The 27,014-nt window shown below is 52.1% G+C and overlaps 1 protein-coding gene across 1 annotated transcript in view; it reads right to left on the minus strand.

The window, feature by feature from the left end:
• Col13a1 (collagen type XIII alpha 1 chain) overlaps positions 1-25,473 on the minus strand; it is a 61,475-nt gene extending 36,002 nt beyond the window's left edge. The window contains exons 1-12 of the mRNA XM_051152491.1: positions 25,452-25,473; positions 23,193-23,243; positions 17,160-17,195; positions 16,599-16,625; positions 15,530-15,556; positions 14,126-14,152; positions 14,003-14,029; positions 13,039-13,065; positions 10,064-10,129; positions 7,433-7,540; positions 5,649-5,675; positions 4,475-4,510 (exon numbers count right to left, since the gene is read on the minus strand). Coding sequence (XP_051008448.1) covers positions 4,475-4,510; positions 5,649-5,675; positions 7,433-7,540; positions 10,064-10,129; positions 13,039-13,065; positions 14,003-14,029; positions 14,126-14,152; positions 15,530-15,556; positions 16,599-16,625; positions 17,160-17,195; positions 23,193-23,222 — 438 coding nt within the window. The 5' untranslated portion in view covers positions 23,223-23,243; positions 25,452-25,473. The remainder of the gene's footprint in view (positions 1-4,474; positions 4,511-5,648; positions 5,676-7,432; positions 7,541-10,063; positions 10,130-13,038; positions 13,066-14,002; positions 14,030-14,125; positions 14,153-15,529; positions 15,557-16,598; positions 16,626-17,159; positions 17,196-23,192; positions 23,244-25,451) is intronic.
• Between the last annotated feature and the right edge of the window lie 1,541 nt (positions 25,474-27,014).

Raw genomic sequence — 27,014 nt, forward strand, 5'->3', positions numbered from 1 at the left:
AGCATGGCCGGTGGGCGTGGCCTAATTGGTGATTTACTGTTTGTTGAACAAGCTGCACAGGGACTTGGCAAGAAGTCTGTCTGGAGGGAGTAGGAGTGGGGTGTCGAAGTCAGCTCCGCAGCCAAGCAAAGGGCGGGTCAGTAGGCTGGGGAGATGAAGGGGTTTCCCTAACTCTTTTACAAGGGGTTCATCAAAACAGCATCTTTGTTCTTCGAAGGGGACGCAGGGCGGGGATTGAATGGGCTGGTTGAGTGGGCTGAAAGGGCTGCGGAGTACCACCCTGGGAAGGTGGGAAAGCTGGAGAGATTCGGGTAGGAGATGTAACACTTTGTCCCAGGCCAGAGTTCCTAGTCTGTCCTTCCTGGAAAAAGGTGACCGAGTTCCTGCTTCTCTCTGCCCAGAAGCAAAGGCCGGAACCATGGAAATCCCAGGTCGTCCGGTAATTAGGGCGGGCAGGAAGTGATCTAGGGAATTCCTAGGTCGGGTGCCCCATCGAAGGCTTGGGGCTTTTGGAAGGACGGCTGGCTTGTAATCGCAATTTGAGATCTGTTGATTGTGTATTCCGTCCCAAAGGAGAAGTCAGTTCTCATTAATTTGTGGTCTTTGGAGGGCAGAGCAGAGCCCCAGAGGTCATGGAGAGGGGGGCTGGGGGCTGGGGTCCAGCCACAGTCCCCTCGGGGCTGCAGGTCTGGGCCTTATCTGCATCTATTTCAGGCATTTAGATGTTCTCACTGGGACTTCCCAAAGTGGACAGAAGGAAATGCTACAAGGAGCTCGGGGTCCCTTGGACCCTCTGTGAGCTGGAGGGCCACCGGGATCTTTCAGGAACTGCCGAGGTCTAAGACGTTTTAGAAGCAAGCAGCAGCTCAGCTGTCCAGTGTCACCCCACTAGGCAAAGCATGCTCTCCTTTCGTCCAAATGAGGTACTTATGAGCCTGCACCCTCTGCCCCGCAAGGTCTGAACCTACCCATGAGAACATCTCCTCTTCCACCTTAACTCCTTCCAGGGAAGAAGAGAGAGAAGCCTTTCAGGACACTAAATTCTCCTGGCAAAACCAACATGCCGGTAGCCAAGTCAGACTACGGCTTTGGTATCAACAGTGCAGGTGTCACCACCTCCCGGCTGTGGGCTATGGGTAGACAGACTCTGTGATCCACGCTTTGCTAGAAACAACAACAACAACCACCAAAAAAACAAAACAAAACAAAACAAAACAAAAACAAAAACAAAAAAAAAACCCCCCAACTTTCTGAGGGCGATTTGAAAGGGAGACAGTTGGACGGTGCATGGGTCTGGGGCAAGGCTCAGTTGGCACAGTGCTTGCCTACCACGAACAAAACCCTAGGTTCAAAGCGTGGTTGCATATAAACTGGGTGTGGGGGTGCACAGCTGTAATCCCAGCACTTGGGATGGCATAAGAATCAGATGTTCAAAGATATCCTCAGGTACCAAATGGGTTTAACATATGCCTGGGCTCAGGACTCAAAAACAGGGGGCGGGGCATTAAAGCGATGCCTGTGAAGTACCTGGTACCCTGTCCCAGCATTCATACCAATACTGGTCATCACTGCACAGAACGCTGCCTCATCCAGAACATGTGTCCTAGGTTATGGACTTCTGCAAAAGACATGCAGATGATATGGGGGGCATCAGACCCAGTACTAACACTGATGTACCAGGAGATGTGCTCCCATCAGGCTTGTGACCCACGGTAGTCTGAAGGAAACCCTCGGTTGTGATGCATGATCTTTGAAACACGCTTTGCGTTATGCGGTATAGTTAAGTAAGGTTGATGGCTGCCGTAAATTTGGGTCGAGCAGGTACCACATGGGCAAACAGCAATGCATGCAATGTCTAGGGAGGAGGGTTGGCCCCTGGGCAAGTGTAGGGGCTGCACAAGGGTGCTAGCCATCCTGGGCTCTGATCACAAGGAGCCAGTAGAGAAGTAAGCCTTGCTGAGAGTCCTGGACCAGCCAGGCCTGGTCCAGCCAGTGGGGGTGATGGAGGGAGCATCCCGTCCTCATACTTCATAGGCTAAGAAATTAAAACGCCCCCTTGTGTGCCAAGCCTGAGAGACAGAGCAGTGGCGCTCATTGTGGCAGGCCCGCATGCTACACCGAGGGCTCCCGCGATGGGGCAGCGGCATAGCGGCCTCAGCTCAGGGAGACCATCGTTGGTGGCCGTGGCCGTGGCCATTCTTCCTCCTCCTTATTAATTTCCCCTCTTTGCACCTTAACTGAGCACAGAATGGGAGGAAAATGAAAGAGGGAGGAAAGAGTGCTGGGGAAAAGCTGGCTATGGGGTGGGGCCTCATTCAGCCTTCTTCTCCCAGAGAAACCAACCGCAGGGAGAGAAGAAGGGGCTCTCAGACAGGCTGACGAGATCCTCTTCTGCTTCCAGCCTGGCTGCTCACCAACTGTGCCACTTTAGGGTAGCACAGTTGAATTCTCCAGTCAGGCTAGAGTACTCGGTGTCTGAGGCAGCCTCTTTCTCCCCAGGAGCTGCCCCTCCCTCAGCGGTACTGCTGCACCCGGCCTCTGCAAATGCAGGGATGCCTGGATTTGAAGGGATCTTGCTGTCACCGGCCCATATGGAGGATGACCATATATATGGACCCAAGCCTTTCAGTGTCAGGACACCCCAGTACACAGCTGGGCCCTCACTGGCTTCAAGACAACAATCCCCAGACTGTTTTTGAGGTACCAGACTCCTGGTTTACAGCAGAGGCAGACACCACCAATCACAACACAGTCCCAGCCAGGGGCATCGCCATGACCCTGGGGACCCCTCTGCCAGGGCCTCCACCCTTTCACAGCTTGAAAGAGCCGATCTGACTACTAATGGGAAAAGCGACCCGTGCTACACCAGGAGGCAATAAATTTTGTGAGTCTGAGTGAGTGGATGGAAGCAGCCGTGGGGGCTATAATTTCCACTTCCTGACACAATGCAAGCTTCTCAGTTTATGCAGAACTAATTAAAGATCTCTTGTGTCTCACCATTTCCCCCACCAGGTACCCATAAAACACCAGCCAGCCACCAGAAGCCAGAGTGCAAGGCATGTACTCCTGGCCGAGTGAGTCTCTTTCCAAGCTTCCTTCTCTTTCCCATACCTTTCCTTCTTTCAGCATTCCCCCTTCTAGAAGGTTCTGGAGGATTCCTGAGTTTCCCAGCTGTTGCTTCTGGTACCACGAGAACAACCCAGACCTGACTTGAATTCTGGTTTTGACTTCTAGCTGAGACTTAGGTGAGCCTCATTTTCCCACTTGCTGGGTAGGAGATAGTTACAGCAACTCCAGAGGGTACAGGATTGGGAACCGTACTGGTTGTGTTTTAGGACAATGCCTGGCCCACAGCCAGCATTCAGTAAGCACTGGCTGCAGTTGAAAGTATTTATGGCGATTGTAGCGACTGCTTCCCAGCCTTGGCTCAAATGATTTCCTGGTCTAAAATACTATTTCCTTTCAGATTTTCTGAAGGATCACAGAGGTTGACTGAAAGGGGCCACAGAGATTTTCTACTTCTCTGATCAAGCAGTTAGAACTATGTCTTTCCTATGCTGTTGTAGGTAACTTGGCTGTGTGACCCATTTGAGCAGAAGGTCCTTAGGAAATGTGATTTGAGATGATGCTGGAAGAGTGCCCATGTATTTGACCCTGCCCACCTTGGAGGCTTTCCTGGGCCTACCTTGCTGTGGGGAAGCTCATCCAACCTCCTGGAAGATGAAAGGCACCTGGAGAGGTAGACGCTACCAGCCAGCACCACGCACAGGAGTGAATAAGCTACCTCTGCCCTCCTAGCTATTATATGTTAAGCCTCTATTCCTATAAACCCAGGTAGAACTGCAAAACCACAGGCCACCAATTTACAGAAACATAAAAAATATTCATGATTTTAAGCCAGCCAATTTGGGATACGTTGTTACACAGCACTAGCTAGCTGATACACTCATTCACACCGTTGAACTCTTGGATGCTTTCTCCCAGAAGGCTCCCCTAACTCTTCCCACTTGGGGTCTACCTTTCCACCCTGCTCTCAGCAAGCTCTCAACAGTTTGCTGCCAGTAAGTCAGTCTGTGCAGGAGTGCTTGTCTGTCTGGCCCAAGAACTGCCCGAGAGCAGGGCTGCATTGTCTACATCTTCCTCTAGGCTCAGCATGGGGGCTTGTGTCAGAGAGGACAAGTATTCTGGCTTACCCAGTCCAGATACCAGACATAGCCACTCAGATCAGTAAGACAGACGCTCCCTTACTTGAGGTTGGGTTGGGCCACCAGCCTGCCAAGGCCCTGTCCCATCTGTTCCCATCCTTTCCTGGGTGTTCAGACAGCCTTCCTGTCTGAAGCTCACGTGGCTGGCACAGGTATGAACATACACCGTTCCCCACCCAGCCCTGGCCTGTTGTGCATCCATGTTTTGAGGACCCCCTTGGGTTCCCCACGGAAGAGGTAGCGTCTTCCCTCTCCCCCGTCCTGCTTACCTTGCGGCCATGGTAGCCCTGGATCCCTGGGTCTCCCTGGGGAGGAAAGAAAAGCCAAATGGTTTTTTCCCCCCCATACCAGACCAGCTGGTGATCTTTGCTACAAGGTCACTGTCTGCCTCCCCACGACACCCCTGTTCTCTGGAGGTCCCCTAGACCCAGCTATTCCTTGAGCAACAACCCTCAGTGCCCTCCAAGGTCCCCAGACACTGTTCTGATGGCTGAGGGGTGCTGGGACGGGCCCGTTTTTTGTGGACTGGGGACATTCAGTATGTGTTCTACCAGCTTAAGTCTTCTCCCCAGCCTCTCCCCGGCTCTCTGCTTCCATGTCTACAAAGCGGTGGCCACTGTTGGTGTTTCATGGCCTTTGGTCCCCAGGGTTTCTGACTTCAAAGTGAGAGTGTCTGTCATCGTGGGCTTCCAGGTGAAATTTCACAAGAGATCAGATCACTCTGAAGGTTTTTCCATATTTGACAGCTTTGGGATACTGTGACCATGTTATGGCATCTGTCTGCCTTGTGTTTCCAGCTAGAACACAAACTCCCAGCCAGCCAGCCAGCCAGCCAGCCAGGATTGTGCTTTCTTCTTTTTATTTTCTTTCTTAAAATTTTAAAATAATAATAATCATTATTTTATTTTTGGTTTTTTGAGATTGGGTTTCTCTGTGTAGCCTTGGCTGTCATGGACTTGCTTTGTAGACCAGGCTGGTTTCGAACTCACAGAGATCTGCCTGCCTCTGCCTCCATGAGTGCTGGGATTACAGGCACCACCATGGCTGGCTCTCTTAAAATGTTTTTTCCCCTGAAGACAGTATCTCATGTAGTCCGGGTTTGCCTCTAACTTGAACTTCTGTCCCTCCTGCCTTCACTTTCTGGATGTGGGGCATAAGCTTTGTTTAGGAGGTGGGTTTAGGATTCAAACCCAGGACCTCATGCACCCTAGGCAAACACTCAACCACCACACCACATGCCAACCTAGCACTTGTTTAGCTGGCCTGAGAACCCAAGAAAGTTACATGCTAGGATCAAATAGTTCGGTAAGAGAAGGTGATGTTCTGGAAACAGACCGCGTTTTAATCCATCACTCTGCTCAGCCCGTCTCACCTCCTTCCACAGCTGACACCCCTACAGGGAATGCTCCCCTTAAAAGCATCATCACCCAGGGGAATGCTTACCTTTGGTCCAGGAGGCCCAGGTAAGCCCTGTAAAGTAAGAAGAAGGTGAGTGGGTGAGCTCAGCCGTGTTCATAGTGGAGGCTGGAGCAGAGGGGCTTCCAGACAGCTCCAGGGTGTCCTGAGGAGGGCATATGGGGACAACAGGCTAACATCTCTGATTGGAGCCATGTGGGCACTGTGGGCAACTCTACTGTGCTCGCCCGCTGGAAAGTAGGTCAGTGGCCTGGGGCTAAATTGGCAATGTGGCTTAGGAACGATCCTTTACCCATGTACCTCCTAATTGAGGACCCTTGCTGGAAAGCTGACCTTCCCAACACAGGCCTGAACCCCTAGAGAAGAGCCCACTGGCCCCCTCCCACCTGGAGGTAACCACAGCAGCTCGCCATGGTGAGCCGGTGTGGGTCCAGGAGTCTGTGGGTGCCAAGGGAGAGGCCATGATGGTTGAGTACTATAGTCTTGGGTGGAGGTCTGGTCAATCAGCCTGGGTTGGAGAAAACCGGGAAGCTTAGGGCTAGTCTGTTTTCAACTGGTATAAAAGATACTCAGGGCTTATTCTCTAGAGTTTCTCCGTTTAGCCTTGGCTGTCCTGGACTCACTTTGTAGACCAGGCTGGCCTTGAACTCACAGCGATCCGCCTGCCTCTGCCTCCCAAGTGCTGGGATTATAGGTGTGTGCCACCATGCCCGGCAGGGCTTATTCTCTTATAAGCAATATAAAAACAAAGAAACCAATAGCAAACACATGTCTAACTCCTACTTGGAGAATGAGTGCCCAGTACTGGGTCGGAGGGTAGTAGATGGGAAATCAGTGAATTTGGGGGCACTTTGGAAGCTTGGCCTGGCTCAATTTTCTAGATCCGTTTCCTTTCACTTTTTCTACTGTCCCATCTACAGACTGATTGGAGACAAGACTAAACTCCGCCCCAGGAGTCTTGGCGGTGGGGGGTGGGTGGGGGAGGAATGGGAGGTTCTGTAAATATGTCTTTTGGGCACTAAGTTTAGGCAGCCCTGAACAACACAGGCTATCACTACAGTGCAGTCCTCCTAGCCAAACTAGAGAGTACGGTGGGCAGAGCAGCCTTCAGAGACGTCTCAAAATGGCTGGATTTCAGAGCTGCCGAGGGGCCAGGGTGTGAACGAGTGATTTTGATGTCATTTCTTCTAAGCTACTTGGAAAACTTTATCAGAGATGTGCACAAGTATTTCTGTGGTGCTGTGACTGCGGAGGGCGTAGTCTTGGGCAGAGTTTGAGAGTGAGTTGGGGGTTGCCTTGTCACTTGAAGGGGGTGTCTATGGCACCCTTCTCCAGTGGTGGCAAGGCCTGTCCTCAAGGCCTTGGGATGCAGCACCCCACTGACTGGGTAACTTGCCTGGAAGGTGGCCCAGCAGCATGGATCCTGCATTTACCTTGAAAGGCATAGTCATCAAAGGCCATCTCCTTGTACTTTCCCAGAATCTACTGCACTGATCTTGGTTTTACTAAACCAAAGGCTCAGGGGCAGCTGCCAAAGGCTCTTGAGATTTCTCCCAATTACTCTGCAGTAACATAAGGTGGTAGCTTACTAGAGCGCCCCCTGGAGGCCATGGTTGACAGAGCCCTGCAGGTGTGCTTGTTGAGTTGAGAGGGCAAACAGGTTGAGCAGTCTCAGACACTGACAGCTTCTTGAATAGGCTGCCTGCGCTCAGGCCCTTGACAGAATGTTTCAGTCATTCGGCCACTACTCAAGGCTTAGCGGGTTCTGGCGATTTCTAGGGAGCAAATCTTGGAGAGGGAGAGATACTTACAGGTGGCCCTATAGGCCCTGGCAGTCCTGGGTGTCCCAGGGGGCCACTTGGTCCTGGAGGGCCCGGTGGCCCTGGAGGGCCTTGGATGCCAGCCTGGCTTTGTTCTCCCTGGAGTTAGAGAAAACACACATTAGAGAGAAGGCCTCAGAGCCTCATTCAGACTCCCCGAGTGCCATGCATCTGCTGAGGCCTCTGTGGACCCTGCTGGGAAGGCGGTGGGGGCAGTGGGTGGATGGTGAGGGTAACAGTGCTATGGTGGCAGTGACGGTGACTGCATGCAGGGGCTAATGGCAGCAAAAAGAGGACCAAGACATGGAGTTACTGAGTTGAGAAGTGGGGGGGAGGGAGCGGGGGTGGTGGTGGGGGGCAGCTGTTGTAGAGGACATGGCCTTTAGGGCAGAGGGCCTGGCGGCAGTGGCAAAGACAGAGAGTGAATGAGAGATGACCGCAGGCTTGCGCCCAAGCCCTGCTTCTGGCCTGGCCTGATGCCAGAGCTCAGCCGAGGTGGTCTTCTGCCTGCCTCTATCCTCTTAATGTAGCAAGAGTGCCTCAGCGCCAGCCTTCCCGGCCACAGGATGGGAGCACAGGGTCCTTGCTTCCTGTCTCAGCATTTGCTGGTTTTGATTATCTGTTCTAGGGGGATCAAATGAGGCCTCTAGGTCAGAGGTCATGGGGTTTTGTCTGGCTCGTCAGCCAACTCCTTGCATTTTGGAAGTGGCCCCAGCACCATCTGCTAAGCTAATCAGCTCTTGCGCAAGCTACCGCCCGCCCCCCCCCCCTTTCTGCTAACCTGAGACCGTCTTGCATAAGACGTACAATCAATATACACTTATCAATAGGAAACACATCAGCTTTCTTCCCTTGATGGCTGGCCCCAGACTCTGCAACAGCCACAGGGCAACTCTTGCTGGCTGTGCTTTGGAAACCAGGTCAGGGCAGTACAGAAAATTCTGGCTTGGCCATCTTTGTGTCTTTGACATGAACGCAGCAAAAGGTGGTGGCTGGATCTACTCCTGAATGCTCTAGGGCAATGGGTCTCAACCTGTAGGTCACAATCCCTTTGGGGTCGAATGAACCTTTCACAGGGGTTGTCTAAGACCATCTACACACCAGATATTTATATCACAAATCCTAACAATAGCAAAATTAGCTATGAAGTAATAGTGAAAAAAATTTATGGCTAGGGTTCACTGCAACACGAGGAACTCTATGGAAGGGTCGCAGCATCCATCAGGAAGGTTGAGAACCACTGCCCTAGGGTCTTCCTCTTTCGACTGGAGATGAAGATGGCCCGTGGGGAGCTGGTTCTTGTGTGTGTGTATGTGTACAGTTGTGTGTGAAGGACAGCCATCAATCTTGGCCATCATAGGGTCCCCTGCCGCTCTCTCTCTCTGGCCTGGAGATCACTAGTTAGGCTAAGGTGGCTTGGCCAGAGAGCCCCAGGAGTTCTCCTGTCAGGGAGATGGGGGCGTGTTTAGAAGTACTACCTCAGCTTCCCTAAGGCAAGGCTTATCTACAGCAGGATGAATGGCCATGCGTGGGCCCGGTACTGCTCTGGGCTGCCAGCAGCCTCCTGAGCAGCTATCGGAGCCCTCAGAGGCTCTTGAGGACTTGGTGGGTAATGTGATCTACAGCCTACAGGAATGGGCCGAATGCTTAACCGGCTGCACGTGTACCATGTGACTCTGTATTTTTAGCTGATCATCAGCTTGAGTTTTCAGCCGTGTTCAGCCAGGTATTTGGGTATCCATGCTCCTGAGGAGTGGGACTCACCAGATAAGCTCAAGGCCCTGCCTCTCCCAGCTTCCTGCGCCCTGGGGACACCTGGGCCATAGAAGGCAGATGAAGGGTAAGATGGGCAGCCCCTGGCCTCATGGGACCTCAGACTGCAGAGGGCAGTGCTGCTTTGTCCCTAGGGACCTGTCCCTGGCCAACCCTCCTTGGGCATGAAGACATGAAAGAAGTTGTTGGCTTGTTGGTTAGGGACCACACTGCTTTACAAACACCCTCGTTCCTCCCACCTGGGGTCTGAGTGGTCAGACTTAGCAGGCTGTGTGTCTCTAGCATAAACGATGTGGCTCCCTCCAGAGAGTGTGAGCACAGGCACCAGAGACCTGGCTCTCAAGTCCACGTCTCCCTCTTGCTATTCCTGGTGCATTGGGTGAATCGATTCATTCTCTGAGCCTCACTTTCCTTGCCCTATCACAGTCACTGCGCCTGTTCTTATTTTCAGAGGAGGGAGTTGAGGCACACTGGGAGCAGGCAGAGAGAACCTGGGTGTAAATCCTTGCTCTGTAGTTCACGGGCTGTGACCTCAGGCAACTTACTGAACCTTTCTGAGCCTTCACTTCTGTATCTGTGAAACAAAGATGGTGGTGCTTGACTCATGACCCGTTGGAGCACTTAAAATCAGACCCGCAAAATGGCTGTCGGAATGCCTGTGGTTGGCGCCTGTCATGGTATGATGGGGCCTGTGTACTGGCTATTTCCACATTTATGGCACCTCTGGCCAATGTCTGTCTAATTGACTGTAACTGTTAGAAGCAGATTCTGGCATAGTAGAAAATCCAGCTGCGCTGTCAGGATCCCAAGACATGCCAAGCCCCTGGAGAAGCCCCACCTGGTATCTACCTGAAAGGTCCGCCTTTTAATGACTGGGGGTGGAGCCAGCCGCACTGAATTGAGGAGAGGCAACAGCTGAGGAGAGGCATGAGTTGGAAGGCCAGAGGGCAAAGGCCAGAGGTCGCAGGTGTTCAGAACGATGCAGGAAGTCGCCAAGAAGGCCAAGTGGAGAAAAGGAAAAGAGAAAAGAGAGATCCGTGTGAACATAGCATCCAGATAGACTGGGGGGGCGGGGGAAAGGCACCCCTGAGGCTAGCTCAAGGGGACAGACAGCACAACTCTGATCTTGCCTTTGGCTGTCCTCAGGGGTCCTTCTGCAGAAGGGCTTCACCAGCACTGCTACAGCACTAGACACTGGCTAGCAGCCCCCTTGAGTTCAGGAAGAGGGTTCTCCCTGGCTAAACCCACCTCTGAAGCCATGCCAGGCCACTTGGGCCATGTGACACACCACCCGACATTGCACAGCCCCACCCAGGCCTGCTGGGTGGACAGCGTTGGGAGCCACAGAACGAGCTAAATTGGTGCGAGGAGCCAGGCTGGCGTATGCTCCCCTGTGGGTTCCTTTTTGGTGGGACAAGAAAGGCTGATGTCAGCTAATCTGAGGACCATGGTCAAGTGAAGCTAAGCCTGGCTCCCAGGGCTGAGCTGGCTGTGGGTGTGGTTTGCGTGGCACACACTAAGTGCAGCTGAGGCCTCACTCTGCGGCTGGTACACTCAGGAAAGATGCCTTGGGAGTGGTCAACCACTCTCGGGGGACAGGCAGCTTGCAGTCACATTATCTAACATAATTCTCATTTCGGGTAATTTCTGTTTCTTCTTGTTTCCCTGCTCAGCTAGGCCAAACTGGAGAAAATGCTAGAAGGATGGAACCTATATGAAGACAAAGAGCTTGGAGGATCAACCGAGTGTGCTTAAGGTGTCTCATGACGCATCTGGGCTGAGAAGGCCCAGCTATGGAATTAGGAGCCCACCTCGGGGCCACTTCTAGGTTATTCCTGCTGCACGTAGGCGGAAGCTGCCACACAAGTGAGCCATGCAGTAGCCCCATCCTTCCATGCTGGGGGCCCAGGGATGTGCAGTGTTGAGCTTTGTGTCCAGGAAGCATCTCAGCCAAGAGGGGCTGGAGCCCACCTAGAACCGACAAACCTTTAGGGAAATTATCGGGTTGGAGTGCAGAGCTGCTAACATGCCACTTGGGTACTCCTGGTTTGGGAGGCAAAGGAGGGCAGCAGAGATTGGGGCGGGGGGTGTCACAGGAAGCAGGAGAGAACCCACGCACCTCCTAGCAACCCTGCCTGATATGAGGGGACTTGCCACTCATTGCCTTTCCTTTCTGCTAGACAAGAGGTAAGGACCAGCAGGTTGCCTTGGAGACCTATCAACATTCCCATCCCTTGGAAAGCCAGGGACCCACTAGGTCCCCTAGTCTCATACTTTCTTCTAAATCAACTTGCCCGCTGGTTATATCTTCAAATCTCTCATCCTTGCCTGATTTCAGAACTCAAACTGTGCTTCTGGAACTTTCTATCACTGTCCCATTCTCTGTTCTTGTGGAGGGTTGAGGGCAGAGAGCCTACCCTCCCCAGCCTGAGCACCCTTATAGGCTCAGTGACACACTGCAGAAGCCTTGCAGTTGTGCTGTCTCTGTGCTGGGGGATGCTGTATTTCTTTTGGATAATAAAACCATCTTAAAGACCATCATTTCAAATAAACACAGCTGGCCTTTTATTGTTGTATCAGGATCAGGCTGGCTGGAACAGCAGGGCTCTGCATCCCTGAAGCACATGCCATTGACAGGCCAGCTCTGCCTGTGTGGTTGCCGGCCTGGGCTTCAAACTTATTCCTACCTCTTATACATTAAACCTAGCACAGCCTATCTCTGGTCCAACATCTGGTCCCAGATGTCTGGTCCAATGACCCAGATGTCAGGGACTCACATGGTTTTCTTTGCTCTGAGAGGCTGGTCATACTAGCTGTACCTTCCCAGAGACCCTAAAGAGTCAAGTATACTCTGAGTCTGGTTTGTATGGGAGTAGGAGTGGGGTGAGGGTCTACGATGGGCTCTACAGGCTAAGCTCCACCCTGCCTGGCTATATAAGAGCCAAGGCAACAGATTGTCTGTTTCTGGGTACCCTGCCGTCCCTATAGGTGGAAGGTCACCTAAGATGATATCCTTCATACTTGCTGCCCAGATTGAGCACCATAGGGGTGGTCTACAGGCCGGTTCACTGTGTCCCACTGAGGCTTCAGGGAGGCACGGGGGTGGGGGGGGGCGCGGCTATGCCCTCCTCTGTCCCCATCAGGAGCTCTGCTGTCAGTGTCCAAGTGAATCTTGGGTTCCGTATGTTTAGATGAAGCCAGGACAAGGGGTCAGGGAGGAGCCATCTAGTCCAGAAACACCCCACCCTCACCATACTGTTCCTGCTGAGAAGAGCTTCCTGTATTTTTAACCAGTAAGATGCACACTGCCCCAAAGGATGTGGTGGCAGAGGATCTCCCCACCTGGAGATTTGGGTCAACCGAAACCATGATTAACTCAAAAGTCCCTCATATTTGTCCAGGACTGCCAGACATGCAGACATAGTAATGTGTCTGCGCACGCGCGCGCGCATGCGCGCGCACACACACACACACACACACACACACACACACATGCACACACTCACACACGCACGACAGAGAGGCAACACACAGACCCATGCACACCTCCTGGCCAACAGAGGGCAAAGTGACACACACATTCAAGAGACTCTCGGACACCTGCTCAGCAGACAAACAAGGTCATTTGAGGCCAGTTCCATGAAAATGGACACAGTGACCTCAGACACATCGCTGAAAGCAAATCATGGCTAGCTGTAGGGAGAAACACAGTGCACAGTGCACAGTGCATACTGCACAGAGTTGCGGGTTCCTCCTCCCCCCTGGGCTAGCAGCTCGGCTTCAGGGTAGGCCACAGAGCACCCTCAGCTCAAAGCATCACTTACCCGGTGTGGGTACTCGCCACATTGACCCTAGTGAGGGGAGAGAGAGGGGTGTTAGGCATTTTAGGGGGATCCATACCCCCATAATACATCATATATCACCCAATGGTGACACTGCTCTGCTTTGAGCCCTCTGAGGCAGATTAAGGTACCCGCCCCCTGCTTCTAGCAGGCAACAGGAGGAACTCCCTAGAGAAGACTCCATAAGGTACATGGATAGGACCCCACCATATGCCATATGCTACGATGGTAGGATTAGGAATCATGTCCATCTTCATTGGCAGCCCATCTCCGGGGTTGGTACCCAATAGCTCCTGACAGAGTTCAGGTTCTGTGATGGCTTGTGGCTAGAAGGGCTCTAGGACTATTCCCCTTCCCCCCCCCCCCCCAAACCAAGAGTACTGGGCTCCTGTACCACACTGCCCAGGGGTAAAGTTACCAATCTTGGCAAGAAGTTAAACAAGGCAGAGACGGTAGGAAGCTAGGAAAGAGGCCAGTGGGGTTATAAATCCATATCCTGCCAGGTATGGTGGCGCCCACCTTCAATCCCGGCACTCAAGAGGCAGAGCCAGGTGGGTCTCTGAGAGTTTGAGACCAGCCTGGTCTATAAGGGTTCCAGGGTAGCCAGGGTGATTGCACAGAGAAACACTGTTTTGAACCCATGCCCCTAAAAGTTCATATGGCAGAGTGAAGGAACCCGGTGGGATGCAGGCAGACAGGGCCAACCCTCATGCAGCTCTTCAGATTCAATCCTGACTCGGAGAGGAATGCCATCACTTTTCTCTTATACTATGGGTATCTCAGGGTTGGGTTGGGTTGGTTTTTTTGCTGTGTTTTTTTTGTTGTTGTTGTTGTTTTTGTTTTTGTTTTGTTTTAAATTCATGTCTGCAAGGGCCACTGTGACCTTTTCTGCCTAGTTGAAAGCTTAGCCCAGGGTGCAGATCTAGGAAGCATCAATTACACTGACCTTTTCTCCCTTTTGTCCTTGAGGTCCCTACAAAGAGAAAGAAATGACAGTGTCAGCGCTCAAATCACAGGCCACATGGTCCCCAACCTCCCTGCCAGGGGAAAAGTACAAGGAACCACCAACCGGTTGTCCTCGGGGACCCACCAGGCCCTGTGGAAGAAAACACACGTGTCAGTAGGTGGGTAGATCAGAGACACATGCCTGCTTGGATTAGAACAGATCCTAGGCTTCTAGAGGCTTCTCAGATTGTCCCAAAGTCCTACAGGTCAGGACTGCCTATAAGTCTAAGATAGTATGACCTTCTATTCGAAACCTCAGTGGGTGTGGCCAGATGCTCCCTGTCCTCTCCAACTCATTCCCACCAGCCACTGACATCTCACGGGAGGCTTGGGTGGTGTTGGTTGTTTTGCTCTGAAAGACCCTGCATCCTGCACCTGGGTCCTCAGGAGACCCCAGCACAGCCTGCCTCCTGCTTCTCCTGGCCACTGTTCCAGAAAGGCTTAAGGGCATGGCCAGAGCAAGCCAGTGCTGCAGACACATTTTGAAAGGCCCACAGGGACAGACAGGAAGCTGGGATGGACGCCCTACTCTATGTTCTAAGCTTCTTGGGAGGCACAAGAGGACTTGGCACTTCTGTCAAGGTTGTCTTATCGTTTGATTCAGAGGAGGAGTGGGGCTCAGTATGTGGCAGGCTTTCAGGTGATAACATTGAAGCCCTGGTTGAGGGGACCCAAGCTGATGAACAAGTAAGAGGGTTGACCCCTCTGGAGCCCTTCACAGGGCCAGAGAAGAAGGGGCTGCCATCACTTCTGCCTCCCAGTGCCAGGAGAATGGCAGTGTTCACACACGGCTCAGGGAGTGACCTGGCAGGCTAGCCATTTCCAGTCCAACATGCTTTGAATTTGAACCCTTGCCTGAACATCTGAGGCCGCTGTTATCCCTGTGCTGTCCTGTGGGGAACCACCTGAGTACCAGTTTCTGGGCCCCTGGGCATCTGGGTGAGTGACCTCATTATGGCAAGATGTGTGGAGTCGGGTCCTTTTCTGCCTTAGACTCATAACTGGATCCTACCTAGAAACTAGAAAACTCCTAGCAGGTTCACAGTGGCGGGGCTTGAGAGTGGTGGAGGGACAGGTCAGGGGAAGCTGCCGTGGGAAAATAAAAGGCCGTCATCTCCTAAGGACCACACCACCCCTGCCAGGGTGCTGATGTCATCATGTCAGAAAAGGTTTTGGGAGTGTGAGCTAGTTACTAGGTGACCCACGACGTCGTGTGACACAAGTCAAGGGTGATACCCCAGATGTCTTCTATGCAGGAGAAGAAAGGCTTGCTACTTCTCCCTGTGTGGTGTGAGGATCTAGAGCCTAGGGTTTGTACCCAGCCAGGGTGTGTGTGTGTGTGCACGCGCGTGTGTGTGTGTGTGTGCGTGTGTGTGCAACTGTGACAAGCAGGCTCTGTCTCTTTGTAGGAGTAAGATCAGGTTGGTCCCCTACCTGTCTTCTGAAGCAAAGAAAGTAGAGGGCTTACCGTCTCCCCTTTAGGTCCGGGGTGGCCCTGGAAGGAAAAGGGGTTCATGAACATTGTTTAAACACAGAAGCCCTCACTCTGCATGATCCATCATGTTCCCTCCTACACAATGTATTTGGCTTCTTTCCTTTCTCACACAGTCACTGGTCATGTGTACTCCCTCACCTGCCCAGACCTTAACCTGCAGGTTGACTGGGGCAGGGCAGGGGCCATTTCCCCATTATCTTTCCCGGTCACCCTAGTAATCACCTGCTCTTCAAAGGAGAGGTGAGGGTGTCTCCCTTGACCCAGCTACATCTACTACATATACGCAGGAGAGCTTTGGGGGAGGGGATACCTGGCCTTGTGGTAAGCAGACATGACCACTGTAGCGTCTGGGCTATGTGTGGCTTGCTGAGGTGACCAGGTCCTCACTTGAGATGACACCAGCTATCTGAGGAATAGCTGAGAGGTGTACATGGTATCCCCAGTGCCTGCACTTTTGGGGAGACTCCAAGAGCTTTGGAGGGGTGGCCATCTTCTAATTCCTATGAATGCTTGGACCAGGAGACCAAGGCCAACGGGTTAAAGTGACTAGAGCTGGACCTGTGTGTGTGTGTGTGTGTGTGTGTGTGTGTGTGTGTGTGTGTAGCCTCAGCAGTAGAGGAGACCCCAACTTTGAGGAGAATAGGAGGCATTTTGGTGATGCAGGGGCAGCCTGTCCCATCATCCTGCCTCTCTGCTGTTCCTGCTACCTCCTTGCCCTCCCTGACCCCTGATCCCAGGTCCTACAGGGAGCCGTTCAAAGTCACCAAAGTCTATGGATGATTTTTGCTTTGGGCACTGAGAACCTAGCTTGACCATCAGAGACTTTGCCCTGTGATAGCCCATTGGGTCAGGGGTGATTTATTCAAATCATTCCTCCTCCTCTTCCTGTGAGCAATCTTGTTCTGGCCAGTTTTTTTTTTCTGTGGAAAATACCTTCCAACAATCTGGGGTGTAGGTGGACCAGGAGCCCCAGGTGAGTGAGCTGGACAGAGACAGGACACAGCCCAAGTCACGGGTTTACTTACCCTAAGAGTCCACTTACCGGCTTGCCATCAAGACCAATGGGACCCTGCAAATAGAAAGGCCAGATTCAAAGGTCAAGCTTCCCAAGAGTCCTGCTCAGGAGGCAGCCTGGACATCATATGTGCATTGAGAGCTAATGTTGATCAGCACCAAGGCAGCTGCTCCCCAGATCCTGCCACTTGGAACCTATCTAGGCTCCATTGGCAAGGGTTAAAGGAGTAGCCACCTTACCGCCACTTTCCTAGAAGGCCTCTGTTTAGTGCCTGTCCAGAGGTCATTGAGTTCATCTCCTTGGCCCACCATCTGCCCACATCCTGGACTCAAACGAGATGTATCAGCCCCGAGTTCACTCATTTATCTCCTGCCTGGCCACCACTATTTATATGGATGTCTCTGACCTTTCTTGTAGCGGGAGCCCCACCCTGAGCTACTGGCCTGAGAACGGTTATACAAAGGGTCCTTTACTGGCTAGGAATCAGGAGGGAAAATGTGGCCTCAGAAATCATCTTGGTGGATACACTTTAACCCAACCAGTCCTAGGACCCACCAATCTCTGCTAACCTGAGCCCTCTGCACTTACCGGAAATCCAGGGAAGCCTCGAGTGCCCGGCTGGCCCTGAGAAGAACAGAACAGGGAAGGTGAGTGAGGAGGGGTGGAGCCAAACCTATCCTTTGGGTTCATCTCTGAGCTTATCCCTGACTCTGTGTTATCACCTGTGATCTGGCGTGGGGAGGATGCAGAGGACAGAAAGGGAGCATCACAGTAGAGCTTCTGCAGGGAAGGACCAGGTCTAGAAGTGGCCTGGGATGCTCCTCACTGCTTGGGCACTTTGAGCCTTGACATGTAAGTTGACAACAGACCCAACGGGACAGCCAGGACCGTGAGGGGCTTACTCTGAATTACACAGAAGACCCAGACCAAGACTGGGTCCATTTTCTTCATTTACAGGCACCGTTCATGGCCCCGGATCTAAGGATGGCTTCAAAGCCTGCAGAACTCAGCCTTCACCGTCTGTTTTCAGGCTAGCATGGGTCAGATCACTGCTCCTGCTCTACAGGCTTCTCCCAACAGCTGAGCGATCTCTGGATCCCCCCTGTCTCTCGGGGGAGGAGACAAGGAAGTTCATTTCTTTAGAGGTGCCGAATGCCACAGAGGCAGCTGGAGACTGGAAGTAAGTTTCCTGGTCACAGCCCAGTGGCTACTGGTCAGGATGTCCAAGTAACACAGAACCCTGGTTGCCAGTCTGAGAGGCCTGCCCAAAGGTCAAGGGTAACAGAGCCAAGAAACCTAAAGCCTGGTCACTCCCCTACTCGGGTTCCAGCAAGTGTTCTCTGCCACTCACATGATTCAAGGCTCTGGCAAGCTGGCTCGGCAGGTAAAAACACTTGCCATCGAGCCTGATGACTTTAGTTTGATCCCTGGGATCCACACAGTGGAAGAAGAAAACTGACCCCTGCAAATTGTCATCTGACTGCACTCGCATGCGTGCGCACAAACACAAATGCATATAATAAAAAAATTGTGGGGTCTTTTTTGTTTGTTTGTTTGTTTTTGGTTTTTTGAGACAGGGTCTCTCTAAGTAGCTCTGGCTATCCTGGAACTCACTCTGTAGACCAGGCTGGCCTCAAACTCACAGAGAACCTGTTGCCTCTACCTCCTGAGTCCTGGGATTAAAGGTGTACACCACTACACCTTCATAATTGTTTTAGAGTCAAAGTCATCCTCTGTTGCGTCACTGTGACCTGGTTATCTCCCATCCTGTCTCTTCTATGCCTCTGCTACCTGCCCCAGAACAATTCATGAAAGATATGCCAGCTCTCATCTCAGGATACCCTCAGGTTACATAGTGGAGACGCTTTATAAGTATGGACTATTGATTGGGTCTGGCAGGCTGAGTTCTAATCCTGCCTCCATCTACAACTGTGTGACACTGAGCCACCATCTAACCTCCCCAAGCTCAGTTTCCCCATCCCTAGAATGAGAACCATCATGCAATATCATCGTGTTCTGGAACTATCACCAATTATGTTGGTTTTTTTTCTGATATATACATATTCATATTATATCTCAATTGTTATCCTATCCCTTCTTTCCTCCCATTCACCAATTATGTTTGTAATAGAAGCTGCACCATTGGCATTTGTTGAATTAAGCTGACCAGAGGGATGCCAGAAACCAGTCAGACTGCTTGTATCTATTGTATGCATGGGTGGGGGGCCATGTATATACAGGAATGAGCCTAGAGGCCAGAGTGCAATGTCAAGTGTCTTGCTCTATTGTTCTCCCTATGAGTTTTAAGAAAAGCGTGTCTCTTTGCTGAACCCCAAGCTCACCGATTTGGCTAAATTAACTGGTCAGTGAGTTCCGGGATCTTTTCCAATCTCTATCTACGGTGCTGTGCTTACAGACACTCACCACAGGACCTGGCTTTACATGTGCGCACTTGAGACCTGAACCCAGGTTCTCATTGCTCACAAGGCAAGCCATTTCCCCGGTGTCTTGGGGGTCTTAATCAAGAAGCAGTTCCTGAACAAGATCCCATCCAAGGGACAGTTTCTCTGGACTCACGTGCTGTGACCCTGAAACATTTCCAGGCTCCCTGGATCCTTCCTGGATCTGTGGATGGCAGTATCTAGAGGCCTCGGCACAGAAACCATGGCACCCTTCTGGCCAAGTGGCAGAAGACCCCTTGCCATGTCAGGGTTGGGTGCTAGTCCACAGGGAAACTAAGTAGCTGAAGTTAGCTGCAGGCTTAGGGCAGACTTGGGGCAGGCGTCCAAAGGCGAGCAACCAGAGACATCGCTCATATGTCAGAGAGCTCTGGCCTCTCTCCTCTCAAGGATAAGTGATGCTAAGAATAGGCCTAAGGAGAAACCCGGAAACCATTGCAATGTAATCTCTGAAACCTCCCAAACGTAAACGTTCTGTAACTGCTCTGGACACGGAGAGGCCCTAGGAAGAGGTCAGGAGGGAAGGGTTCCAAGAAGCGTGCACCTTCATAACCATCTCAGCTGAATATTTACGTGGTTGGGATAATCACACGGTCTGTTAATTACAGAGCCTTCTCTGGTAAGCAGGGTGCATCCTTCCAGGCCAGGGCCAAGTCCGGGACTAACCAGGGCCTTTTCAAGGCTCTGGGGGGAGGAATGCTGTCATCGACCACATGGAAATAGGATTCTGCTTCCTGGAGAGGCTGGGCATGGAGAAGGCAGTTGGGGAGTCTTGCAACCCGACTGTAATTTACATCTCCTTTTATGCTGAGCTTAGGGCCTCTTCTAGTCTTTACTGGGCCCTGCTGATTTCAGGCTAGGGAGCTGGCTGTTTGAGGCAACATATTATTATGGTGTATATTTAATATGTTATACTAGTATTATGTATTATTTATGTAGCACATATTATATAAAGAGTACAAATGAGCAAATATATTTGAGGCAGGACCTACGTTGTCCAGGCTGGCCCTGAACTCCTGAGCCGTTGGGATGGTAGGCATGGCAACGCCTGGATTATTTTATTCCTTTCTGTTACGTTGGTTGTCTTTTCTTTTGTTTTTTTGTTTTGTTTTGTTTTTGTTTTTTATTAATTTATTCTTGTTATATCTCAATGTTTATCCCATCCCTTGTATCCTCCCATTCCTCCCCCCCCCCATTTTCCCATTATTCCCCTCCCCTATGACTGTTCCTGAGGGGGATTACCTCCCCCTGTATATTCTCATAGGGTATCAAGTCTCTTCTTGGCAACCTGCTGTCCTTCCTCTGAGTGCCACCAGGTCTCCCCCTCCAGGGGACATGGTCAAATGTGAGGCACCAGAGTACATGGGAAAGTCATATCACACTCTCCACTCAACTGTGGAGAATGTTCTGACCATTGGCTAGATCTGGGAAGGGGTTTAAAGTTTACCTCCTGTATTGTCCTTGGCTGGTGCCTTAGTTTGAGCGGGACCCCTGGGCCCAAATCTGGGCTAATTAAAGCTGTTTGCTAAGGACAGCTCCTTGCAAAGCCTATCTAACTATCTAAGGCCATCTAACTGACCTTTTGTCCTTGAGTTGTTTGTAGTATGTTTTTGCCAACCTAGGATTGTCCTGTTTATATAGACAAACTTTCCCCGTGGCTTTTGGGGTTTCTGCCATGTTCAAAGCAGCCTTCTGACCGGGAGTTCGTAAACCTTGGTTCATATCATGCTCATATAGTTTATGGTTTCACGTTTGACATCTTAGTCTTTTGCTGTTACTCTTTCCTTTGGGTTTGGCTTGGTTTTCTATGACAGGATCTCATGTAGCTCAGGCTGCCTGGAACCAACCAGATGAGGCTGGCGTTGAACTCCTCCTGGTCTTCCTGCCTCCCTCTCCCAAGTGTTGGCGTTTAGGTGTACACCACCACGCCCAGACCTTGAATGTAGCCCAGTTAGCCCTTCCTCCTATAGCTTAGGGATTCCCTTCCTCCCTGTCGCAGCACCTACAGCAAACGAGGTGGCCATCATGGGCCTGGAGCGCACGCAGTCAGGTTCCCATCACCTATTCTGCACCTGACAGACACTCAGTAGGTGTGTCTACCTGTTGTGAGTGAGGATGGGAGCTCAGGTCCTTCCTACTGCTGGGGAGCCTATGGAGAGGAGGGGGCCCTTGACATGCAGTCATCCCTAGCTTGGCCATGACCTGCCTAGTGTGCCTTGGGATCCGCCCCCCCCCCATCCCCACTCTGTTTCATGGGATTCCCATGAGGACACCCAGACACTCGGTTCCAACCCCTTGTGTCACTGACATGGGAGTAATCCTTCTCCAAGTGCCTGGATGGGCCCTTTGGTTTGGACTACTGATCAGGATCTAGAAGAGTGGGCGGGTGGCCCTGAAGAATGTCAAGGCTAGTTCTGATGAGCTGTGCTTATTCTTGGCCAGGCCAGATGTTCCCATGTCTCCAGCTGCCACCTAGGGCTTGCCTACTTGACCTCAACTCTTAAAGTCAAACAGACCTTTTGTCTGCCTATTTCCTGCTTCTGCCCTGCTGGCTCATCGGGGACAACTGAGGGGTAGTTTGATGCCACTCTTGACCATCTGGCTGATGATCAGTGGCCACTATCAGAGGTCTCAGGGAATGGCTAGGACACCAAGTGTCACGAAACGTTGCTAATGCCAATGGCAGCAGCAATAAGGACCATCATCTTCCCCTGAAGGTGAAGACCCTTTATATACCATGATACTTCAAGCTGGAAGGGGCTGTTGACTTATCACTTAGCAGCCTGGTGACCAGCACAACATGTGTTGGAGAGCCAGGGGCGGGGGTGCGGGGTGGAGGTGGGGGGGGGTGGGGAGTGGAGGGAGGGGCAGGGAAGGACACCTCCTGCCTGTCACTGTGACATCATCTTATTCCTTTACTCCAGCAATTCTCAACCTGTGGGTCACAACCCCTCTGTGGGTCGTGCGTATCAGGCATGTTACATATCATATACTTATATTGCGGTTCATAACACTAGCAACATTACAATTATGAGGTAGCAACGGAATAATTTTATGGCTGGGGGCAGGGGAGCTCACCTCAGTGTGAGGAACTGAATTAATAGGTAGCAGCATTAGGAAGGTTGAGAACCACTCTATTCCCTCACTGCACTTCCCCACCATTCCACTCTTTTGCTATACCTGTCATTCCTGCCGCCCCCCCATAACCCCCATTCCCTTATCACTTGACACGTTCCTCATCTGGGAAATGGACAGGACCCTGACCAAACCCCTTCTCCTCTGTGGGCCTGTTTCCTCTTCAAAGAGGCTGTGCTAGACTATGTGACTTCCTGTTCCCTCCCTGACACAGGTTTCTTTCTTTCCTTTTCTTTCTTTCTTTTCTTTTTTCTTTTGGTTTTTCGAGACAGGCTTTCTCTGTATAGCCTTGGCTGTCCTGGACTCGCTTTGTAGAGCAGCCTGGCCTCAAACTCACAGCGGTCCATCTGTCTCTGCCTCCCGAGTGCTGGGATTAAAGGCGTGTGCCACCACCACCCAGCAACACAGGTTTCTTTAAAGCTGTGTCAAATGGGTACCTGGGGTGGGGCTGCCCACTCACACTCCTACCCATAGCTGTGCTGTCTGGCTGGATCCATCATCCTCATGTCAGGCAGTCCCTAAGGAAGCATGCCAGGGGGAGGTCAGGAGATGCTAGTTAACTCCGAGGGCCTGGTACTGACAGTCAGGAGGAGGCTTGGAGGGTGGGTTGGGGCTTCACCAGAACCAGGCGTGGAGTGGGTGCAGGGGTCAGTGAACCTGTACTTCATCATCTGCTCCTGGCTGCGGGAGGCCGAGATGAGTTTCAAAGAAAGCCAGGGCACCCACTCAGGGCAGGCAGCCCTTTTCCACCGTGTAAACAGTGGCAACCGCTTCTCCTGCCTCCCAGCTGCTGGAGTTTTGTGGCTAGAAGTTAGGCTCTGGAGCTCTCCCGGGAGGCAGTAATTTAGGTGTATTTAGGTCAGCCCACTTTCTTTAACATCAACAGCAGTGCTGAGAACCACATGGGATGGTCACACCCAGAGGCCTGTGCCACGGCTCACCGTTATCGCCCCGCCCCACCCCCCGCAAAGATCTTTTCATTAACTTTCCCAACCTCCATATCCCCAAAAGAACAGCAACAACTTACAGGGGGGCCTCGAGGCCCGATGATAGACATCCCCGCATCTCCAGGGGCACCCTGTGGGGAGATAGAGGGTGTGTAGAAGGGTAGACAGAGTGGGAGAATGGTGTGTGTAAGGGGCGGGGGAGGATGCCAAAGGGATCAGGGGAGCTGGCAGTCAGGAGAGGGGATGCCAACGCCATAGACACCATAGACTGTCCAGAGATCAGTTCAAAATGGGGAGCCCAATGACGGAGATTGGAACATCTCAGAGGGGCTGAGGGGCAGTGGGGAAGCAGCAGACATGAAGAGATTAGGGTGGGCCTCCCCCTCTCCCGCACTGGGTTCCGGAAGTGGAGAGAGGGATCCATGACATGGAGGTGCAAGAAGGAGACACCGAGAAAGGTGCGGTTTGGCGGTGATATTCCACCCATTTTACGTGGCAGCGTACCCTACGATGGCTAAACAGGAGTTATGAAAGCAGATGGTCAGGACTTACAGTACCCTGGCTATATGGGCCCAGCAGCCTTGAGCCCAAAGGCTGATAGTTTCAGATGTCTCAGAGAAAGCCACAGAAGGATGAAGGCTTGAGCCCAGGCTGAGCCCCTACAGCATGTCCTCGAGCTGGCTGCCCCTGGGGTGCTATCACAGATGCCTAAGCCAGCTGGATAAATATAGGGGGTGCATTTGTAGGGGTCCCCACTAGGAATCTGTAGCAGAGGCAGGAGGGGAATGCGAATACCCAGGCACCCTCCCCCCCCCCCCGCAGTTAAAGTCATGGCAGCTTTCTGAGCTCATACAACCCCCTGAGAGCCAGGAGCTTGGAATGTTCTGCAGCCTTCGGGAAGGGATTGAGGTATATTTTGCAAAATGTCCTACCTAGCGCACAGGCAGCAGTGATTTCAAATAGTAGCACTGTGAAGTGCTGAGAGCAAAATGCATGCTTTGAAGGGAAACCCGGCACCTTTGCAGCTCTGACTTGGGACCAACTAATTTCTCTGTTTATTCCTTCAACTAAGACAGGGAAAGCAGTGCCTGGCGTATGGAAAGTGCTTTAAAGCACTATGTGGTCTGGGGAAGGTGGCATGTCTCTTGTAAGCAGTTTTACTTCCCCCCCACCCCCCAAGCCCCCAAGATGGGAGCAATAGTCTTGTTCCATTTGGAAGACTGCTGGGCCCTACGATCAAGAACCTCAGCCTTGGAGTCACAGCCCACAGAGCTCCTCTCCAGCTCTGCCACCTTCTAGCTGTGTGACTATGGACACACAACTTTCCTTCTCTGGGCCTAATGCACAGAGGAAGAGTAAAGCTTCCAGGAAGGGCTGTCAGCATTAACTGAGCCAATGAAAGCAAGAGCACCCACAGCATGCCTGCCAATGGGGAGACACTACTGCTGCTAGCACTTGCTACTTTGGAGGTGGGCTACTCTATTGCAGTAACTCTGTGTGTGTGTGTGTGTGTGTGTGTGTGTGTGTGTGTGTGTCTGTCTGTCTGTCTGTCTGTCTGTCTCCGTGTGTGCCTATATGTGACTATGTCTGTGTGTGCATGTGTGTGCCTGTGTGTGTGTTGGGGGGCATCTCCTGCCTGTAACCCCAGCCCTCAGCAGGCAGAGGCAGGAGGGAGGAAGATCATTATAAGTTTCAGGTCAGCCAAGTGACTTCTAGGCTAGCCTAGGCTACAAACAAAACAAACAACACACACACACACAAAAAAAACCCCAACAAAAACAAAAACCCCAGAACAACAACACTGCCCCCCCCCCAATATTGACACGCCCAGTGTGTGCAAGGAGGGAAGCAAAGCTGAGGCCCAAGAATCTTAGCTTCTAGTGGCTGCTCATGTTACTGCTGGGGACTTCCAACAAACCTATCTTTCCTGGCTCCTACTTTCTCCTCTGATTGGATAAGGCATGCTCTGAAGTCTCCAGAACCTACCAGCCTGCTCTTTCAGAATGTCCCTCCCTCAACTCAGCTTCTGGCTTCTCAGACAGAGTGGAGGGTCCTCTCTGTGACTCTGGGGTTCTCCCTGGGCAGTCCCAGCTACCCAGCAGTGATAAGCTAGTCTCTTTTCCTTGGAGGTGGGTGACAGTCCACAGCTAGGAATCAGAGCAGTGGGGCCCTTCGCATGTGGTTAAGGCAGGGAAGGGCAAACTCACTGAGCTGGGACAGCTGGGGCCTGGCCCAGGAATCCCAGGCTCCACACCAGGGTGTGGAAGATGTTAGCCTAAAAGCCTCCCAGTGAGAGAGAAGTCTGGGATAAAGGTGGGAAGTGTGCAGCAAGGACTCACCTTCTCGCCTGGTAGACCTTTGACACCCTGGGCAGGCAGCCCCACGAAACACAGAACACGGGGAAGAGAGATGGGAGGGTGGGGGTGGGGGAGAAAAAAAGAGCATGAGAGACAGACATGGACACAAGAATCTGTGTTAATGGCACAGCAACTGAACAAAAGAAATCGCCGTGAAATAAAAAAACACAGCACAACAGAACACAGATGCGGACACGCGACGGCCATCTCAGCCAGCAAGCATGGCCATCTGCTCTACATCAGCAGGAGAGAAAGAGGGGACCCTGTCCAAGTGCTGCATGCATGAGAGAGAGAGAGAGAGAGAGAGAGAGAGAGAGAGAGAGAGAGAGAGAGAGAGAGAGAGAGAGCAGTGAGCAAGAACCAAGTCCATGGGCCATGGGGAACGAGTTCCCATGAGCATGACCGCCAGCTGTGAGGGTCCCTCTGTGCACCAAGTACAAAGCCTTGTTAAATGTGGTAAAACTGGAACCAGTAGGGCTGGCCATGCTCAGAAGAGGGAAAGCTAGAGGCATGCATGGTAGTGGGCAGAAGGTGGCTACTACTAAGGAGACTGAAGCAAGAAGAATACAAATTCAAAGCCTGCCTTAGCTAGAGACTGAGTTCAAGGCTAGCTAGGGACAGCTTTGTGAGATCCTGTCTCAAAGTCTAAAGAGGGTTGAGGATCGAACTCAGTGGTAGGATGCTTGCCTCATATGCTCAAAGCCCTACATTCAGTCACCAATCCTACAAAAAGGGTAGCCAGAGGTAGAAGGAAGGAGATGCAAATTCTGCAAGGATGGCAGATGAGAAGAAAGCTGGATACCCAGCCAGTGGTCCCTTGGTCCATTATTACTATTGTGGCCAGCAGATAGGGAGCCTCACCACAGGCCAGTGGCGCCACCTCTGGTGAAGTCTGGGAATGACCCTGGAATTTCACACCTACTGGTCGTTGGACACTCCAGTCCTTATCAAGTGGCTTAGGCCAGGATCCCTAGTGAGCAGCCAAATGGGCCATTCCACATTTAAAACAGCACTAGCAGTGAGAAGTTCCAAAGTGGCTGGAAAGGAGCTCTGCCCTGGAGGTGGGAAGCTTCCAGGGGTGGGAGGGTGTTTGTGGGGTTTGGGGGGGAGGGAGGAGGTGGCTCCCCCAACTCTCTCCATTGCCACCACACAGGAAGCCCTGATTGGGGAGGGCAGGAAGGAGGAGCCGGAAGCACAGTTTGCACTTAGCAGAACTTCCTACAGGCCAGCTGCTGTGCCCTGCGGGGGGGGGGGGGGTGGGTTAGGTGGAGGTGGGGGCTCCCAACACTTTAGCTAACAGGAGCAAGGACAGACCGTAGGCCGGGTGGCTTGGGTACAAAAATCAACTCTACTCTCTTCTTCCCTGGACAGATTTTACCCATAAAAAAATGGGAATTAAGGCTGCAGCAGAGGCCTCTGTTCCTCTTACGGAAGAACAGCAGGGTCTAGTATATAATGGGGATGCTGGTGGAGCAGACAAAGTGCTCAGTGCCCCAGTATGGAATCAGTGTGAGGACTCCATGAAGGGGGCCAGGACCCCCACAC

This window comes from Acomys russatus, chromosome 11 (assembly GCF_903995435.1).
Source record: "Acomys russatus chromosome 11, mAcoRus1.1, whole genome shotgun sequence".
NCBI lineage: Eukaryota > Metazoa > Chordata > Mammalia > Rodentia > Muridae > Acomys > Acomys russatus.